The sequence below is a fragment of the Nothobranchius furzeri genome, chromosome 13 (genome assembly GCF_043380555.1).
Source record: "Nothobranchius furzeri strain GRZ-AD chromosome 13, NfurGRZ-RIMD1, whole genome shotgun sequence".
NCBI lineage: Eukaryota > Metazoa > Chordata > Actinopteri > Cyprinodontiformes > Nothobranchiidae > Nothobranchius > Nothobranchius furzeri.
The window spans coordinates 61,964,258-61,985,416 of NC_091753.1; the positions used below are offsets into that span (position 1 = coordinate 61,964,258).

The window sequence follows — 21,159 nt, forward strand, 5'->3', positions numbered from 1 at the left end:
ACACACACACACACACACACACACACAGGTATATGCGCATCCACACACACGCGCACACACGCACACACACGCACACACACATTGTGAGTGCTTGACAGTGATTTTCTGCACAGCTGGGTACTTTACTGTTTTCCACAAACCTCCACCAGCCGTGAGTAAAACAGAAGGGGTGGCATCAAATCTGACAGATAAGGGAGTGCAGCACTCATTAAGTGCCATCAAAGCGCAGTGCGTGTGTGTTGCTGTAAAATTAAGTTGTTGCAGCTTAATAGTCCTTCAAAAACATTAGAGGGTGGGTCAGCATCACCGCCTCTGCATCAGACAAGCTTCCATCTTGTTCAGGGAGAGGGAAGTGTCATTTTCTCTAGAAGCTCAGAAAAGCCCACTAACACCTAGTTACAATTGTTATCAGTCAGACAACAAACCTCTAACAGTAGCTGGATTAGTGAGACCGGTATCCAAAACCTGAGAATTTCATTGACAGTAATGCCAAACAAAAGGAGGGTTACAACAGATCCTACATGATTTACCTACAGCTCCATCCACAGCAGCTAGGTGTTTTTGAGAGCATACAATTTCCAGAAAAGATGAATATTGAATTAAGGAAAAAATCTTCCAACTTCTCAAAACAAACTTTGTTTATCCTAAATGTTTTTAAAGATTAATATGATTTTGTAGGGTCAGCTCTCCTTTGTGAGCCTTCATGGTTCCTGCTTTCACCATCACAGGCAGTAATTCAGATTCATAACGATAAGCTTTATGTGGACACTAAACTTTACAAGGAGCGAGGAGTGACAGACTGGCTGTTTTAGCCCAACATCAGGTCAGACATTTATTATTCTTATAAGGATTCACTGGGTTTGAGCACGTCGGGATTACGCCGGGGACACACCGGCCGCGGAAGTGCCGCCAAAATGGGACCGCCTTCATTCGGCGCCCTTGTTAAGCTATTCTATAGACCACATGGGCCGCCGAAGCGCCGCGAATTGCCTCGCGCTGGCGCGCCAGCCCGCACCGTGCAGCGATCGTTTCGGCGTCTGCTCTATTTTTTTCGCGAGCCGCGGGTGAATAAAGTCAATTCTGGCAGGAAGTCAAACCTAGACATAAGAGGCAGGCCGGTAAATTTAACAAAATAAAGCATTTCAAAATAAAATTCCGCAATAGTCGAATGTGTTCATAATCAGACACTGCAGAAAAACCACATGAACACACACACACATACACACACATCGAACTTGTGTGCGTGTGTGACCACGTGAAGGGGTGTGTGGTTTTGGGTGTCTTTTCACCGGAGCAAACAGGACAGAGAGGCAGAAAGTCTGAGGCAAGCAGTTAAGATGGATGACTTTAAATTAATTATGGAAGTTGAGAAACACAAGGAGCTGTACGACCCCCGAAAAACACGGTTGTTTACGTTCCCATTTAGGAAGAAACTGCTAGGATACAGAATTGGAGCGGGTTCCAAGAGATTCAACTGGCAGAAACAACTGGTTCATACCATAGGTACACACACACACACACACACACACACACTAAATCCACAGCACAATATCAAAATGTATGCATCAAATAATACAACCACAAACACAGTTGGATCTTTATTATTATTATTTGCTTTTCTGTTATTTATTAACATACTATTTATACATTTAGATACTTATTCCATCTTATTCACATGAAGGTGTCATATTCTAGCTACTCACACACACATCTATGGGTGCACTAAGGTTTGTCTCATGGAACGTACATGGAGCTGGCTCCAGAGAGAAAAGATTAAAGATTTTTGATCAGCTAAAGAGAGTGCAAGCAGACGTAATATTATTACAAGAGACTCATAGATCTGCCACATCTGCAGATGAACTTAAAACACCTGAGTTTCCCAGCATGTTCTCTGCCTGCTATAACTCTGGGCAAAGAGGTGTAGCTATTTTAATACACAAAAACATCAATTTCACAGTATTGGACACAGTATCTGATCCAGAGGGTAGTTTTATAATGTTAAAAATATCTGTACAGAACCAACGCTTATGTATCGTCAGCATATACTGTCCAAATATTGATGACCCTCCATTCTTTCATAATTTTTTCTCTGTACTCTCCGAACACTTGGACTGTCCACTTATACTTGGAGGCGATTTAAATTTTTGGATGAATTCCTTAACAGACAGGCTCAGTACAGCTGGGACTCAGTGCAATTGGCAATCCACTAACATAGTTAAACAGTACATGAGTGATTATGGGCTTTGTGATGCATGGCGATCTCTTCATCCTAACCGTAGAGAGTATACTTTTTTTTCACACGTCCATCACTCTCATTCATGTTTGGATTATTTTCTAGTCAGCAGCTCATTGTTGGCTGACATTTCAGACACTGAGATACACCCCATAGTTGTCAGCGACCATGCTCCGGTTTCTTTAACTCTGGTAAATAAGAAGACAATCCCACCAAACAAAAACTGGAGGTTTAATACATCACTGCTTAAAGACGAAGGTTTTATAGAATTTTTTTAAAAGGAGTGGGCTTTATATTTAGAACATAATGACCTGCCTGGAACATCAGCATCTGTTCTCTGGGAGGCAGGAAAGGCAGTGATGAGAGGTAAAATAATCTCTTTCTCATCATTCTCATTCAGAGAAGAGTTTTTTTCTGTTGTCCTTCTCGACTCCAGACCATCCTCCAGAAGTCTTCTCACTAATCTGCAGATGCATTAAAACCTGCATTGGTCAAGCACCGATCCCACAGCTGGACATGCTTCTGGTGTTTACCAGACTTTCTCGGGTGGCCTGAAGCCTTCTTAACTAATGAATTGGGTTTTTTAGGCTGATGACCCTTGAAAGCCTTGTGACAATATCTGTCATTCTCCAAGTGTTTAGCCACAACTATACCTTAAGGGCACATGTCATAAGAGAATGAGCAGAATGCTGGGCTCTATGTAACTCAGTGCATAAAATGCAGCATGTTGCCAACTACAGTTAATGTCTTTGACCAAGAAAGCATTAGTTAGGCCCAGATGAAAGCCGAGGGGGAAGCAAACAAATATGAAGCTGAAGAGACATTAATCATCTGTGACATTCTGCAGCCACAGGTTCTACCTCTCTGTTGCACACAATAACATTCATCGTTAGGCTTCATGGTTCCTGCTGTTCTGTCCTGCTTACGCTTCTGTCTGTGGGTTTTACTGACACCACGGTTTAGGCTCTGCAGAAACGACACTGTGACCCAGTAAAATCACACATGCTCTAAAACCATCACGATATGGCTGAGGTTAGTCCTCTACAGTAGAAAACAAATATGGTTGACTACAGAAAACTCCTCTCAAAACTAGGTGGGCTCATCGTAACGGGGCACCCGCCAGTGGTTGAAAGGTAGCACTAGGTGATCTGAACTTGACACAAACAACAAAACAATGGAGGACATAGCACTGATGCTGAACATTATGCTCAGTCTGTGGATTTTTGTCAGACTCCAAAAAAGAATGACCCAGAAACAGGGACGAAATTTTGATTTCAGAAGTGGGGGGGACACAGCAGGCTTGTGCGGATTTGGGGTGGGGGGTGTTATGTAAAGACCCCTTGACACGTCACGTGCCCATCTCAATAATTTTTCCATCCTCAATATATATATATATATATCAAAGTTAAAAAATGTACAACTCTATTATTATTTTTATTTATTATCATTATTGAAGTGCAGTTTTGGCTGTTGACAATGGATAGGCCATTGTATTTATTGTTTTTGGGTCTTTTTTGTTTTTGGTGCAACATTTTCTAACAGGGAGTGAGATTCCTTTTTTATTAAATTTTTGTTTGTTATTTTTATTCATTTAGAAGTTCTGGTTCTGGACATTTCAATGTTAAATGAAGGTTTATTTGTTGCATTTTAAAGGGTGTACTTGCATTATTATGATATATTAACATTATATTAGTGGTTATTTTGGTCTAGATAATGTTGACAATGATATCGTTTATCATCAACAATTTGTTGGACAAAATATTGTCCAGCAAAATGTGTTACTTTCCCAGGCCTAGTCAAAAGTATAAAAATTATTTATACATAAACGGTCCCTCCTGAGATCTGGCCATTTGTTCATTTGCTGTGTTAGAGGACATGCTGAACTAATGTTTTACACATGATCATCACCCTAACATTTGAGTGTATAAAAACATATTAAATATGTTTTTTCCCTTATAAGTGTTTAAACAGTTGTTGCATTTCAACACACAAAAAATAAATGGAAAAAATAAGATAAATCTAATGAAAAGAGTACATCTTTGACATTAAGCTTAAAAAAATCTGTTGACGATGATGATACTGTTCATTTTTCAGAGCTTTTTAATGTGAAAATATACATTGCAATAGATAAGTTTACAATAAAGTTAAATGATAAAAGTTTTGAAGTTACACTTCTACTACTACTACTACTAGTAATAATAATTATGATGATAATAGTAATAAAAAAAATAATTATTATAATAATACGAATAAATTGTATCTGAGGAGTCAGTTATGTGGAGGAGATGAGTTTGTAAAAGTTAGTTTTGAGTTTGTGTGTGAAGGAGGAGGTGAGTCTGAGCTTAATGCAGGGGTGTCACATGTCCAACTTACGTTTTGACTTTGAAAGAAGTCTCTTATATCCACTTTTCATTTTCTTGACATGCTGCCTCCTGGCTGTGCCTAACTACCAAAGACCCACAAATGAACACTTATTCAAATGTTATGTAATGGAAGCTGAGCTGAGCTCTGATATTACACAGCGTCTAGTTGACGATGTGACTCAGTACCGGTGTTCCCTAGCGGCTCCAAACTAGCAAAACAACGTGAGCACGTTCTGACTGTTTACAACTTGAGTGACAGCAGCAACAGCCAATAATACGTTAGCAAGTATCAGCAGAGCCAATAGATTAGCTTTTGGGCGGGTCTAATAGTAAACCGGTTTCCGTGTCGGTCCTAGTGCTCAATTAAATCCATTTAATGGAGCGTAATATTGTTTTTGGACGGAAAAAAGTGCAGGGGACCAAAACTGCCTTTTGAAAAAGTGGGGGGGACATGTCCCACCCGTCCCCCCCCAAAATTACGTCCCAGCCCAGAAAAGGCTGTGGGCAGTGAGGCGGAAAACTCTGGAGCAACCAGGGGTCTTCACACGTCGCTCTCCTGGAAGCAGCCAGCGAGCCATCCTGCCTGACTTACACTTAACGAGGGACGGATATTTAATTATGTCTAATCTAAAATTTGCATTTTGTGGAAGTAAAATTAAAATCTGATTATTCCACAGATCCTAAGGCAAATATGTTCTACTGGAAATACACGGATTAATTGCTCAAGTTGCAGCCCGGATCCTCGTTTCTGTCAACTTTGATCTCAGCGGCTGCAGCTGCAGGTGGATGAAGACTGCGGTGACGTCGGCTATACAGACCTGGTTTCAGAAAAACGTCCTCAGTAAAATATTCCGGGAGACGGTAAAGTCTACTGTAAGAGCTCGTTAACAAAATTAAATGCTGTTCGTTTACTAACGAGGCTTCCAAACGCTGGACATCTCCTAACAAAATTCCCTCAACCGTTTCGGCTGATTGTCCCATTTAATAATAAAGCATGACCGTGAACGCTCTCCCTCTGCTCTGTGTTGTGCCCTGCCATGAGACCCGTGGAGAAAAATAACGACAATCATTGTATTGTAATACTCACGTTTATGCATGTTAATATAGTAAGTACTGCATTTTTAACATAAGCATTTTCACACATGGAAAGTATCAATGTAATAAATCATACGGCAGTAGCTCTCCTCTTCCGTCATTGGGTAAAAGTAGCTCATTAGCCAAAAAGGGTTGGAGACCCGTGCTCTAGTCAATCAGTGATTGGCAGGCTCTGATGCCAAACAGGTCCTGAAAAAGGTGCAGCAACCTGGTACTAGTCACTGGTGGAAACACCTGCAAACTGGGCCAAACCGTTGAGCCGCACTGAGTAGGTACTAGTGGAAAATGCCCACATTATTATATAATAGTCATCGTATCTACTCTCAGAAAGGTTGTGTTTGTTGAATTTAACATTAGTATATAAACTTGCATCTTATTGTTGGCAGTATGTTCAAAGCACTCTGATTTTGTGGGGCTCCGTTTCTTAAATAGATCTTTTTACTTAACTCATACCTTCTAGTAGGGTTTTAAAATCCAGTTAAGATTTAAATTTAAATGGTAATACTAAATGACCCACACTTGTATAGTGCCTTTCTGAGTCAGAGGCCTCCAAAGCGCTTTCAACGACAGTGAATCATTCATCCATTCACACACTGATGGTGATGAGCTGCATGTGACCTTGTCTATCCCAGCAGCACATCTCCAATGAGAGGTCATTGGGGTAGTCAAAAAGCTCCTATGTGACAGATAAGATCTGCCCGCAGTTCCTTGGGGTTCTCTCTCTCTCTCTCTCTCCCTCTCTCTCTCTCTCTCTCTCTCTCACACACACACGCCTTAATCAGCATTGTTTTGTTTAAGTGTGTGTGGGAAAACAACGTTAGGAAAAAATCTGTTTAATCAAATGAAAATAAAATGGTTCTAGTATTTCATATTTCCTACTGCATGAGTTCAGATGTATTAATTCATGCACTTAAACATTAATGTTCTGATTTTACTGAAAAACTTGTTCTGTAATAGTTCCTTTACTATTGTGGTCAAAACTATTTAATCTCAGTTCTGAGGCTGCTCTGTAAATAGTTTTCTAATAAACATTACACATAGCAACTTCTGATCGATCCATATCAATTTCAGATTTAAAATAATGTATTGATGTAAGCCACACCCACTAATTTCCAAATAATAAATAAGAGGTGCATTCATCTGTGTATCTCCTTTGATCTGCATTAGTGATGTTTTCAGCACCAGAACAATGAAGCAAAGAAACAGATTCCTGAGTTTATGTCAGTAATTTTATTTATTAGGTGCATCTGACCTGTTCTAGTTTTCTCTGAAATGAGATCAAATCAGTGCTTCTATGGGTTGTCTCCTCTCTGCACTAGAAACATGTACTTTATTATAATGTTCACTGTAATGCATCTTGATGTTCTTAACAAATAAATTAAATCAAAGATATTGGTCAATAATGCCAAATATGTAAATTTGTGTTTCAATCATTTTTATACTGGCTTAAAAATACTTCAAGTCTACTAAGCAGGGGTGTAGAAGGTGTTTAACAGGGCCAGCCCAGTAATGGTCTTAGACCAAAATAAAGGGGGCAAAAAAAGCGGGGTAAAAGTAGATGTTTTTCCAAACGCCAAGAAAAATTAAATACCAAACCCCCCTCCTCTGCAAAGTGTGTCACTGAGAGTTTAAAACAGAAATTATTCTTGTGCAAATATTGGTGTACTCACCTTTAATACTAGTTATTAAGAAGCAGCAGTTGCTGGATTGGTGCAGTTCAACGTGGAGTGCATCAAATAAAACAATATTAACATAAAGGTGAGACGTGTCATAGTCGTCCCCCCCCCCCCCCCCCCCTGCATGCTGCATGTTTTCTCCGTCTTCCAGAAAAACTGTAAACTAGATCTCCTACTTTCTAACTAATCAGCCAGAGGGATCTACCCAACACAAAAAAAGCTTAATATGTGCTGCTCTCCAGCAGCAATGAGCTGAAATCACCGGGGCACAGATTATGAACTCAGCTGAAAAGTACTAGCCTAGTGAACTAGACCAAATTCTTGCTTTGCAAAGTTTGGTCTAGGCACGCTCCATTGGAACCTCAGCAGCTCCTACCAGGACTCTGGCTAGCCAATCACAGCCCTCTATAGGGGTTTCAAACACATAAAGAGCTGTGATTGGTCCATAATGGTGGGCCAATCGTAGTGCTCTATCTGCTTAGTGAACAAATCACAGAGCTTTATCCGCTTTGTGGGCCAATCAGGGCACTCTATATGCCTGGTGGGTGGGATGATGCAACAGAGTGAAACAAGAGTGTGTCACATTCATTGTCCAGTGGAATGCGGAGATCATTTGAAAGACAACGGTAGAACCCGCCCCACAACCGAGAGCCGTCAATGGAGCATGGCCAGACTAAATAATACATTTATTTAGTCTGGCTTGCCAGGCTAGAAAAGTACATGAAGTACCAGAGAATATGAGCGGATATAAACGATCACAAACTAATGACTTTGTTTTGGTGGAGCGGTTTTGTGAATATAACAGCGGCCGCGCGCAGGACGCAGCTGGAGGATTTGAGCCATACTGCTGCGTCCTCTCTGCTCATAGAATGCCCGCAAAGCTGAGTCCATAAATGACGTCATATATGTGGATACTGGATCTTTTTTCAGGCTTCCCGCAATTCGAATTTTTAGGAAACCCACATCTTGATTCTGGGTTTAAAAATGCGTTGTAATTACCGTGTTACTGACAATTGTACCGAGTAAATATTACCGTTTTCTTTCCCTGTAATGCCTTACATTACCATATTACAGCAAAAAGCAATGCATTACAGTAATTAATTACTTTTGTACCGCATTACTCCCAACACTGGTATTAGATATAGCACCTTCTAGAGTCCTAGAACCCTCTAAGGTGCGTTATAACACAGTCACACACACACACACACACACACACACACACACACACACACACACACACACACACACACACACACACACACTAAAGTATACAGAGCTCTGAATGACAAGGCAGTGGAAACAAGTCCACATGTGTTCCTGTTACCTGGTGAGCAACAGACCTTTTCTTGTAAGACATTTCGGGGTTTTGCATAATTAAGCAAGCGGAAGTCAAAGATTAATGAAACACACATTATGTCCTGAAAATGTCCTGTAAACCGCTCTAACCTAGTTCAGTCACCTGCAGAGAAGAAGGTTATTTTAGCTTTACGTCCAGTCAGCTCAGCTAATTCACTCATGCAGCTGAATGTTGGAAGGCATGCAGCGGTGAGAGAAGTGAAACGGAGATATCAGGGAGCACTGGTAATGATGCATTCATCACACAATCAAGGCAGACCGCACCTCTTCCATGGAGAAATGGAAAAGGCTTTATTTAATTACTGTTTTCTTTAAGACAAGTGGACCAAAACGGAGCCCAGAGAGGAGATTTGATGACTTTTAGTCCAAACACTTAAAAGCCTCGAGGATGCTGCATCATTTCCAGTGAGTGACAAAAACAACAAGAGATCATATTTCTCACGTTCTGTTCTTTCTTTTCTGATACTTTGTCACCATGTCTTGTAAACTGGCAGGGGTGATGAGGATGAGAGGAGGGATAATTAATAAAACAAACAAAGAACATGAAAAATGAATATCAAACACATCAGGTAATCTGTGACTGACGCGGATTAAATCTGTGTTGGTGGGAGATGCTGTGATAACCTAGTTTTGCTGCTCTCTTTGACAAACTAGCAGAACTAGATATATCGTGTTTTCGGGGCCCTGAGGATCAACTCTCATCCGTCACACAGAGCAGAAACCCTCATGACTCGGTGCGGTCGCTGCTCTCATACACCGAACAGCATGTTGGTAAAACTCTGGTGAAAGGTGGGTAAACTCCAGCCTCAGAGCCAACCGGACCGTGTCGATAATCACTGCTAGTGGTCTGTGTGGACAGGCCTCCAGATGTGGAAATACAGCTGTCACTGCAGCTAACAAAACTAAACAAGAACACATGCAAACACAGGCAGTGACCTTTGACCTCATCTCATGGTCGTCATCAGCAAGTAGTCGACTGAGCTGGATTATCCTTTTCGTCTGAGAACTAAAATGATAATTAATCTGAGAATACAATGGCTATCTCATGCTTTCTACCTGTTAATAAGGTCTTCGTTGTCATCGCTCTCCATCTCGTCTTCGATGGCCGCCTGCAGGTCACCGATCCTTTTGAAGGCCAGTTTCAGGTCTGCCTGTAGGCTCTGATTAGCAGCCTCTAAGCTCTCGATATCCATTTCCTGTTGATGAAGCAAAAACCACAGAAACGTAGCAGCTTGCTGTGCTCAGATGTTGACTCGATGTGGAAGAACTTACCAGCTCGTGTTTCTTGCGGCTTGCTTCAGCTTCCTTTTTGGCCAGTTCAGCCACCTCCTCTTTGGTGTCTCGGATCTGTCTCTGCAAACGTTTGTTTTGCTCTTTCTCGCGGTTCTCGCTGTTGACGCGCTGGTCTCGCTCTTCTGTCAGCTTCTCCAGGTTCTCCTTCAGCCGAGCTGTGAGGTTCTAAACACAACAGGTTTAACAGCACATGCAAACCGTAGGCCTTTACCCGGCGTCCTATACAAGTAATCAGACGCTGTAGTGTGTTTATAGTAGACTATTACAATCATGACTCATTCATGTTAATGTGTGTTACGCCGACATCGTGTGTGTGTGCCCCTGGACCTGGCCTGTCGGCACCTGCTTTACTTTAACCTGAGAGGAAAAGGCAGGTGGGAATTATCTCTGGTGTTTTCTACATATACTGAGTATTTGTCCCTTTAGTCTCCCCATCTGCTTTACACAGAAACATCTGAATCTGCAATAAATGATATTATCTAGAACATTTGTGCCAGCAGTGGGTACATGCTGAGTGCACAGGTGTGACACGATAACTGGTGAATTAACACTATTCCCACAGCTTTTGTCCTATTGACCCAGCTGACCAGTCCAGTGTCTTGCTGAAGGACACCACATGTGGTGGGGAGCCAGGACTGAACCACAAGCATTCCAGTTGGTCTTCACTGAGCCCAGCAGTATGAACGAACACTACAAACTGGGTAAGGGCCCAAAGCAACAGAAAACCAGCTTCCATCCTGCTATCAGCTGCTCGTGTGAACACGTGTTTGGTCTCACCTCCAGACGTTTGACCTGCGTCTTTTCAAACTCCAACTTGGTCTCTAGCTCACGGATCTTGGCCTCCTGACGACTGACGAGAGATTTTTCAACCATGGACTGCTCTTGGAAGTCCAACTGACTCTGGAGTACTTGCATCTAGGTAAGAAAAACACACATCTACATTACTGTACCTGTAAGAGTTAAGCTGTTTTACAGCTTTTAGAGTTTAAAGGTGTTGAACACTCGTTGAATCAACATATTTGCAGTGGTCTCTAGTGGGAATGAATGCCTTTTACGTCTTACTCTGGGGGGAGAGAAGCCCAGAAGCGCCTGTATCAGCAAGGAGGAATCAGCTGGCGAAGAGTGGCTGAACACGACAGGATTTGGAGTCTTTTTTCCTGATATTTGGACATCTTGCCTCTGATTGGCTAACAGCAACACAACTCTACCAGTGACTGCTCTGCACAACTAACAAGCCTGGAGGAGCTTCTGCTATGTGGTGGAGTTGCTAATGCTAATAGCTTGCTTCTAGTAGCCGAGACGTCCCGTTTTCTGGACGTTGAACCAACAACCATGATGCCGAGATCACACTGCAGGTGCGATTTTTGGCCGTCGTAGCCAAATCCCCCGTTCTGAGCAGAACTGTGACTAAAACCGGTGAGGGTGATTTGCGTATCTGAGAACGTACAGTGTGACCGTCTCTGCGACAGCTTTTTGAGCCGCCTCACGAAGTCTTCAAGCATGCTTGAAAGCCTACGACTCCTGTCTGCAATCGACCAATGAAAACACACCTTTGGGACGCCGCAGCAGCAAGACTCCGCCTCTCTGAGCTTCAGTTTCAATTTATGTTTAAAATGCAGATTATAAACGACACGCCAGTTTTTATTTCTGTTAATATCCCAAGTTAAACCGGACGTAGACCTAAACCTACATTTGTAGACCATCAGACCGTGATTCGTCTGTGAGAGTGGGAGGAGATGAGCTCACAAACAAAAAAATTAAAACACAAAACATGAGATCCCTTTGCTGTTGGTGGAAATGTCACATATGCAGCTGACAAGGATGCTTCAGTGTTTTGTTGCAGAGAGGATACTCTGCTCCACGACAGCGGGTGTGATGAGCTCACGGAGCAGAGCTGCGGAGTTAACAGTGAGACAGAATTCACGGCAAACGCTTAGACAATGCAGCGATCTGTGGCAGAGTACTTCTCTGTAGGTTAGTGGGTGTGTATTTATGAAGCAGGATCAGTAGGATGAATGCCCAACAGACAGTTCAGCTGTTTATCTGGAAGACGGGAAAAGGAGACAGGCAGCCGGAGTCTGAGGCCAAAGCGAGGGTTTTTAAAACGATGATTCCCCTTTGAGGAAAATGAGCTGATGCTAAAAAGAAGTGCTAACGGCGACGCTTTAGTTTATCTTTTCAGATTTGCTATGGTTAGCGGTCTGCTGATGTATGCATTCAGGAGGTGTGCTCATGACGTGGCATGTCCTGCAAGAGTGAGATGTCGTGCAGTCTGCCTCACTGAAACCTTTCACCATGCAGTGAGACATGAGCAATCCTGTGCGACGGCCAAATATCGCACAGTGTGATCCAGGCATAAAACAATACCATCATCAGTGTACAGCAGCAGATGATCTGTCACCTTTGACCTTTAGCCTGGTGCTGCACAACCAGTAGGCTTTGGTCACTGGACCTCAGGGACCTGCTGGGGGTGTAGGGACTAAGAAGATCACCAATGTAAGATGGTGCTTGTCCATGTAAGGCCCTATAGACCAGAACCAGGATCTTGAAATGAACCCTGAAGTTGACTGGCAGCCAGTGAAGCTGGAGGAGAAGCGGGGTGATGTGGGTGTGTTTGGAGGACTTGGTCAGAAGCCGAGCACAGGCGTTCTGAACCACCTGTAGACGGTTCAGGGAGGTTCTGCTCAGACACGTGAAAAGAGAGTAACCCCCAAATTCCACTACCTCAGCTCCGCTCCGCTCCGCCCCCGCCTTCCGCAGCCGCTCGCTTCCGAACTCAATTTTTACTGCTACCCGCTCTACAACGGCTCCGCTCCGGTGCGGAGACCTGAGGGGGGCAAACAAGCATGCGCGGGATTTTCGAGATCTTGCGATACAGTCCGGGCAATAAACGCGGAAGTTAGATCCAAACACCCGTTGTGTGGGAGAAGCATCGGCATGAACTGTTTAATCTGCCCATCATTTGTGTTGAGAGATCAGCAGTGTTTGGATCAACAAAGTGTGACTACTTTGATAGTAGAAACTGTATTTATGGCTTATTTTAGTGCATTTAAACTTCAGCCGCCATTGATAGTTGTTAAAAGTTGTTACACCTGTGCATATGAAACAAAAACGCCTTTTGTTTATCGATGTATTGTGAAAAACGGAAGTTGTGCTCGCTCCTTTTCCTGTTTGGCGGTTGTGATTTCTGTCCATTTACTGCGGAGGTGCTCCGGCGAAAATAGGATCGATTCTATTTTTGCCGGACGCCGGAACAGAGGGCGGCGCACGGCGCCACACTGCCGGAGCACGGCCGCAGTAGTGGAATAGCTCTGATTGACTACAACGGGACCGATTTTGCTCCGGCGTTCGTGTCGGAGCGGAGCGGAGGTAGTGGAATTTGGGGGTTACAGTAGTCTAAGCGTGAGGAGATGAAGGTGTGGAGAACTGTCTCAAGTTCAGAGCGGGACAGAATGGGACTCAGCTTAGCAACGTTCCTGAGATGGAAGAAGGAAGAGCCAACAAGAGAACTGACATGAGAATCCAGGGTGAGAGCTGGGTCAAAGGTCACACCAAGATTCCTGACAGAAGGTTTGGTGTGGGAAGCAAGCTGACCAGGGTTTTCCCCAGAGAACTTGGGGGGGGTGTTAGCGCTACCATTCCTCATCCATGAGAGGGGAGCGCACAGATCGCTCTGCTACAGATTCTCATCAGTACCAGCAGAGGGGAGCCCCGTGGTTCGTTCTTTTCGCTGCTGGGGGTTGTCCATGTCAGCGGAGAATGTAGGGCCAGGGAGCGGGGGACCACCCAAAGCCTGGCGAACTATGTTCATCAAGAGCAGCTGTGAGTTGTTTAGCCACAACCTTTTCCAAGATCTTGGAGATGAACGGAAGTTTAGAGATGGGTCTGAAAAGTTTGTGCGGCTTATTCTATTGAAACGTTTGAACTGTTCAGTCCTCCAGCTTCATTTTGACAACTGTATGGTGGTTTAGTATGCTAGCTAATGGTGTGGTGTTTTAATGATGGAAAAAACGGCAGTCTTTAGCTTTCTTAGTTTATTTTCAACTTCAAAATCTCTGCAGGCCAGCACCACCAACAATCTGGAAAAACCCCACAAACGGGTCAAAACGTGCAGAAACCACCAAACGGCTCGCTTCTCTGCCAGGCTGACGACACACACACACATGCCAGAGGTAGGGCTGTGTTGAAGAAATCGATTCTCTGATTCTGAATTGATTCTCATTCACGAGGATCTATTCGTACGTCCAAAGATCAATTTAACCCTTTAAGCACCAAAGTCGCAAAATTTCAACAAGTGTCATTGCTGACTTTTACGAGCCACAGCTGCAAATAATGAAGTTACTACTTTACACCTGGAGAAAGTGGAGATGTTTATCTTCAGTAGTCTGAGCAACACTGTGGGTGTGTTTACATTCAACCTTTCTGAGTTTTTGGACCTCCTGCAGGGAGGCTCCCGGAGGACGAGAGGAGGAGACGAACGCAGCATACGTAGGACGAATATTATAGGGAAAAACTTACAATTGCTGACAGGTCTGGCCATAGTTGACTCTCTTTGTCTGATAATGTCTGACACCCATTCAGAAGAATATTCACACTCATCCAGTCAGAAAAGGCGATACTGCTGCTGCGCAGACCAGAGCAACAGAGTCGGTGCCTCACGTGAAGAAGGTAAAGCTAATGGAGCTTAAACGTTCCACACGCCAGTTCTGAAGCTTTCTCACCGTGTTCGGGACATGGTGGATAGGAAGGACAGTAGAAACACTGCTAATGATGACAGATGTAGCGGGAACGTAAAAAAACTCATAAAAAATGGCAGACGCGTTAAGTATGGAAGTCAAAGGGTGCCACATAAAGAGAGAGGCCAAGTTTTTTTACAGAACAATGGTATTGGTTGCCATTGGTGTGTGGTGAGTATTTTGAGCAACATGGCAAAACTGCTACAGAAAAGTGCCTTCTACGTCATCCATGGTGACTTGGTCCTAAATACATGGCAGTATATGGATGGATATAATGTATTTTGAATAATCATGAGAACTTTGACTTGATCCAGTTTTTGCTCAACTAGTGCTTTTCTCATGGCTGAGCCTGCCTTAGATGGACACATGTTGTTATTCTTGCAGTCATTAAAAGCATGTACACACTTGTCTGACTTGTATAACAAGTTGGCCGTCTGAGACAGTCTCACCAGAATGACACATCATGGTTGTATTTGTCAAGAGACCAGAAAAGGAACAATCTGGGGTTCCGTTCGTAACAGAAGCTGCAGCAGACTCCCTTCACCGGGAAATCTGCATTTTATAACATGCTCAGACTGATCGTAAAGATTTGCTGCCTTCAGTGAATACATGATCAAGACTGAGTGATCCTTCAATGGAGCCCCTTGATAAATGTTTGCTGCAGATTGATGAATGGCTCTGAAACCGTTTTTACCCAGAGGAACATCAGGAAGGGACATCTTTATGGCGGAAAACCAAATGTCCTCCTCTGAAGAGATCTGAACCACCTTTGTCAGCTTCAGATGTCTGCAGAAGTTCAGATAACTGAACAGTTTCTACACAGTGGCGTTGCTTCTTGCTGTTGTTGTAACTAACCTTTTCTTGAACCTCCTGCTTCTCCTTAAGGGCCTCCTCCAACTGGGATTGCAGGTCGCTGATTTGAGCCAAGTTTTGAGCCGACTGAAAAATCAGAAGAGTCCGTAAAGAAACGTACACTGGTTGGTAAAAATCCTGTGTTTTTAACAGCTTTGTATTTAACTCAACAGATAAACTAACATTCCTAGTTTTATTACCGTACATAACCAAATAATCCTTTTAGATGAAAATTTAGACCAATTACAAGATGAGATGATGTTTGGGATTAAAACCTTTAATCTCCTTGGATGGACAATCAATAAACAGCGACATTAGCTATTTTACACTACACTAATGAAGACCAGGGAGAACAGAGGGGCAGGTAACCTGGGCCACAGCAGCTTTGTGTTTTTTCATCAGCTCATTTAGGTCCTCCTGGTCCTCCTCCATCCTGGACTGCAGGTCGTTCTTCTCTCTCTGAAGACGGCTCAGCTGTTCCTCCAGCTGAAGGACAGAAACATACAGTCACATTAGAGGAAAACAGACCAAACCAGTTGTTTTATGGCACATACAGATTCTGTTTCTTTCCTTCTCCAGGCAGCCATGCTGTGGCTTAGCAGATGTAGACCCTGTAGACAGAGGAGGACTTCCCCTGTGGCGAGCCCTGACTGGCTGCTACAGAGGCCACTGCTCCATTTAAACTTCCTGTAATCACCTAAACATCTGATTGAAGCTCCTTTCTGACGGGAGGGCTCTAGTGGAAATGATACTTTATTCCTGTAATGTGCAACAAGTGGGAGAGAGGTCGCTGGTGCAGGCCACTGCATGCATAAAGGACTACTGTGACTGAGTACGAGGCCAATAAATCCTTTAGCTCACAGAGAAGATCAAAGAAGTCACCACCAGGTCTGAGTCTGAACTGTAAACTCAACCAATAATGATAAAATATGCACAGTGCATCCGGAAAGTATTCACGGCGCTTCACTTACTCCACGTTGTTGTTTATGTTACAGCCTCATTCCTAAATGGATTACATTCATTTTGCCCGTAAGATTCATCACACAACATCCCATAATGATGAGGTGAAAAAAGTGTGTTTGAAGTTGTTGCAAATGTATTAAAATTAAAAACTTGAGAAATTACATGAACATAAGTATTCACGACCTTTACTCAGTACTCTGTTGATGCACCTTTGGCAGCAGTTACAGCGTCTAGTCGTGTTGAATATGAAGCCACAAGCGTGCCACACATACAGTGGGGCAAAAAAGTATTTAGTCAGCCACTGATTGTGCAAGTTCTCCCACTTAAAATGATGACAGAGGTCAGTAATTTACATCATAGGTACACTTCAACTGTGAGAGACAGAATGTGAAAAAAAATCCATGAATTCACATGGCAGGATTTTTAAAGAGTTTATTTGTAAATCAGGGTGGAAAATAAGTATTTGGTCACTTCAAACAAGGAAAATCTCTGGCTCTCACAGACCTGCAACGTCTTCTTTAAGAAGCTTTTCTGTCCTCCACTCGTTACCTGTATTAATGGCACCTGTTTGAACTCATTATCCGTATAAAAGACACCTGTCCACAGCCTCAATCAGTCAGACTCCAAACTCCACTATGGCCAAGACCAAAGAGCTTTCGAAGGACACCAGGAAAAGAATTGTAGACCTGCACCAGACGGGGAAGAGTGAATCTACAATAGACAAGCAGCTTGGTGTGAAAAATCAACTGTGGGAGCAATTATCAGAAAATGGAAGACATACAAGACCACTGATAATCTCCCTCGATCTGGGGCTCCACGCAAGATCTCATCCCGTGGGGTCAAAATGATCATGAGAACGGTGAGCAAGAATCCCAGAACCACACGGGGGGACCTGGTGAATGACCTGCAGAGAGCTGGGACCACAGTAACAAAGGTCACCATCAGTAACACACTACAACGGCAGGGAATCAAATCCTGCAGTGCCAGACATGTTCCGCTGCTGAAGCCAGTGCATGTCCAGGCCCGTCTGAAGTTTGCCAGAGAGCAGATGGATGATACAGCAGAGGATTGGGAGTAGGGCTGCAACAAACGATTATTTGGATAATCGATTAATCGGATGGGGTCTCGACACGATTAATCGATTAATCGGATTACATGGGGAAATTTTTAAAAACTGCTAGGGAAACGTTATTTCTCTCCTTCCTTCGCTTTATTTAACACAACATTATTAGAAAACAGTTCAATAGCAGAAAAACAACATGCCATCACCTAAATTGTCTTATAAGGTGTATAGACAGAGACCCTAAGCTACATCTATCTGTGACCTAAAATGCTTGGTCCAAGTTAAACAGCTTAAGGGCAATTCTCATCTGTTTTGTTTGATCTCATCTGTTGACATTTATTTTAAATGTAATTAAACATAGGCTGTGAATTAATCAAAATTGATCACTATTTCCAAAAATGACTGAAAAAATACCAAATAAAACAAAAGTAAATGAATGCCATCCTCGTTGCGATGATGCCCTGGGCAACTGCCATAAAGTCACATCAAGAAATGCTGCTGATCATTCCAATGATCCCAAATAGACTCACATTAGGCCACATGAAAGCAACTGAACCCAAAAATATATTAACCAGTATATAACTGCACTCTCACACAACACGCCTGCAGCAACAGTTAGGACTCCTCCCTCCCTTTTAAAAGCGTTTTTGCTTCTGAGGACATTGTGGTTGTAAAACCACACGCTAGTAGTCTGGCCCCGGTGTGATCAACCAGTTTCTGCGGGAATGTGACGGCGGAACCAGGGCCAGATTAACACTTTGTTGTACCCTGGGCAACAATATTCAAGGGCTCCATCATCACGACCCGAGGATCACCATAATGTGGTCACATACAGAATATTTTACTGTAATATGCAGTAAATATACTCAATACTTGAATGCCTGACAACACGTAACCCGCCCAGAGTAACCTTTGACCCACCTCGTGTGGACTGACCAATGAGGAGAGGGTCTTAACTTGAGGCCCTCTCTTCATTGGTCATTCTGCATGAGACTGACTCTCAACTGACGTTCAGTCGTAGGCAGCAAAGCGTCTCTGTGCAGCGCAAAAGCCCGGGTGGACAGTTTGTTTAATGTAGGGTGACCATATTTCCATTTCCAAACAAGAGGACAGGGGATCTGTGCCTATGACGTCACACTATGGCAACGCCACACAAACCATGTTGGGACCCATTTTTTGTAAGAACTAAATTAATATCAGATTCTGCCAATTAAAGGGCTCTAAAACAATTCATATGTAAATATTTTGCATATTTAATGCAAAATCTAATTTTTCTGCTTTAGTTCTGCAACAAGGTTTTATTAATAATAAATTATTATACCTTTTGTTTTACTACAGCATCGGTAAGCTTCCTGTGCAGATTATTAAGGATGCTTGTTTCAGCTGTGAGATTAGACGATAGGATCAATGAAAAAATAAGTTGTCACACACTCCATGGAAACTTCCAGAGAATCCACAAATGGTGGCTTTCAAATGGTTTTGTTACGTTTTGCAAGTTAAGAAAAGAAGCAGATGAGACAGCATGTCTGATAATTTAGTTTTTCATCTGATAATATTAGAACATGTCAGTAATGTCTGAGGGGCTTTTATAAACACTGTATAACTAACACTACTGGAGAGGGTATGGATTACACAGAGGCTTCTGGGGAGCCCAGTTTTTTTTTTGGGGGGGGGGGGGGGGGGGGGGGGGGGGCATTTAGCCTTGGCCCCCAAAATGTCTTGAAACGGCCCTGGGTGTGTGACTGAGTTTTGAAGGTGATCTGAATTGTATCAGATGTATAAATATGACATGTGTATAACTTATTGTTTTATAGGTAAAAACGTGTAGTGGAGATAAATCTACCTACATTTTACTTTTCAACACTTTGTTTTGTTTTCTTGTTTTTATTTAACTATTTTCCTGCCCTGTCTGTCTCTCATCTTCCTGCATCTCCTCTTAATTCTCCAGAAAATCTGTTGCCTGGATTCTTACCTTTTCACCTCATCAGTTACTTCTGAGCAGATCAAAGATTTCCTGACCGAAAAGCGCAGAGCACGTTTTCGATGCTGCGTGAGGTGACATCACCACAGCACAGGTGATGAGCTCCGCAGTAGCGCGCTTCAGGCACAAATAAGACAGAAAATAGAGAACATGTGCGGACATGAACGATCGTGTGCTAATTATAGTTTTTTGGTTGCGCCACTTTGAGAATGGACCGTGCGCCGGAAGCAGCTGCCTGGATCGCTGTGCAACAATGCGGAACCGGTTCGCAGCAGCGCAAGTCTGCCGGCTCTCCCTCGCGCTGATCTGACTTGCTCTGGTCTGCGCGCAACGGCGGGCGGGAAGGGGGGGGGCGCTTTTGGAAGAGTTGTGCGACACAACGAATCGATGACGCAATTCGTTGCCAACGCTTTTAGTAATCGATTTTCATTGAATTTATCGATTCGTTGTTGCAGCCCTAATTGGGAGAATGCCATGTGGTCAGATGAAACCAAAGTAGAACTTTTTGGGATAAACTCAACTCGTCGTGCTTGGAGGAAGAAGAATACTGAGTTGCATCCCAAGAACACCATACCTACTGTGAAGCATGGGGGTGGGAACATCATGCTTGGGGTCTGTTTTTCTGCTAAGGGGACAGGACGACTGATCCGTGTTAAGGACAGAATGAATGGGGCCATGTATCGTGAGATTCTGAGCCAAAACCTCCTTCCATCAGTGAGAGCTTTGAAGATGAAACGTGGCTGGGTCTTCCAACACGACAATGATCCCAAACACACTGCCCGGGCAACAAAGGAGTGGCTCCGTAAGAAGCACTTGAAAGTCTTGGAGTGGCCTAGCCAGTCTCCAGACCTCAACCCCATAGGAAATCTGTGGAGGGAGTTGAAAGTCAGTGTTGCTCGGCGACAGCCCCAAAACATCACTGCTCTCGAGAAGATCTGCATGGAGGAATGGGCCAAAATACCAGCTACTGTGTGTGCACACCTGGTAAAGACCTATAGTAATCGTTTGACCTCTGTTATTGCCAACAAAGGTTATGTTACAAAGTATTGAGTTGAATTTTTGTTATTGACCAAATACTTATTTTCCACCCTGATTTACAAATAAACTCTTTAAAAATCCTGCCATGTGAATTCATGGATTTTTTTTTCACATTCTGTCTCTCACAGTTGAAGTGTACCTATGATGAAAATTACTGACCTCTGTCATCATTTTAAGTGGGAGAACTTGCACAATTGGTGGCTGACTAAATACTTTTTTGCCCCACTGTATCTTTGGGCAGTTTTGCCCGTTCCTCTTTGCAGCACCTCTCCATCAGGTTGGATGGAAGGCGTCGGTGCACAGCCGTTTTCAGATCTCTCCAGAGACGTTCAATGGGGTTCAGGTCTGGGCTCTGGCTGGGCCACTCGAGGACATTCACCGAGTTGTTCTGTAGCCACTCCTTCAACACTTTGCTGTGTGCTTAGGGTCGTTGTCCTGCTGAAAGGTGAACCGTTCTGTACATTGCTGCAGTCATCTTTCCCTCTATCCTGACTAGTCTTCCAGTTCCTG

At 43.3% G+C, this 21,159-nt stretch overlaps 1 protein-coding gene across 10 annotated transcripts in view; it reads right to left on the reverse strand.

Moving 5' to 3' along the window:
* Window positions 1-21,159, reverse strand: part of myo18ab (myosin XVIIIA b) — a 159,102-nt gene that overhangs the window by 12,112 nt on the left and 125,831 nt on the right. For 6 of the 10 annotated variants that reach the window (XM_054734260.2, XM_054734259.2, XM_054734256.2 and 3 more), the window contains 6 exons: window positions 15,974-16,090; window positions 15,608-15,691; window positions 10,794-10,931; window positions 9,996-10,181; window positions 9,780-9,919; window positions 9,166-9,210 (listed from right to left, as the gene is read on the reverse strand). In XM_054734260.2, the coding sequence (XP_054590235.2) occupies window positions 9,166-9,210; window positions 9,780-9,919; window positions 9,996-10,181; window positions 10,794-10,931; window positions 15,608-15,691; window positions 15,974-16,090 (710 nt within the window). The remainder of the gene's footprint in view (window positions 1-9,165; window positions 9,211-9,779; window positions 9,920-9,995; window positions 10,182-10,793; window positions 10,932-15,607; window positions 15,692-15,973; window positions 16,091-21,159) is intronic. The other 4 variants (XM_070543733.1, XM_054734261.2, XM_054734263.2 and 1 more) reach the window with 1 other exon arrangement.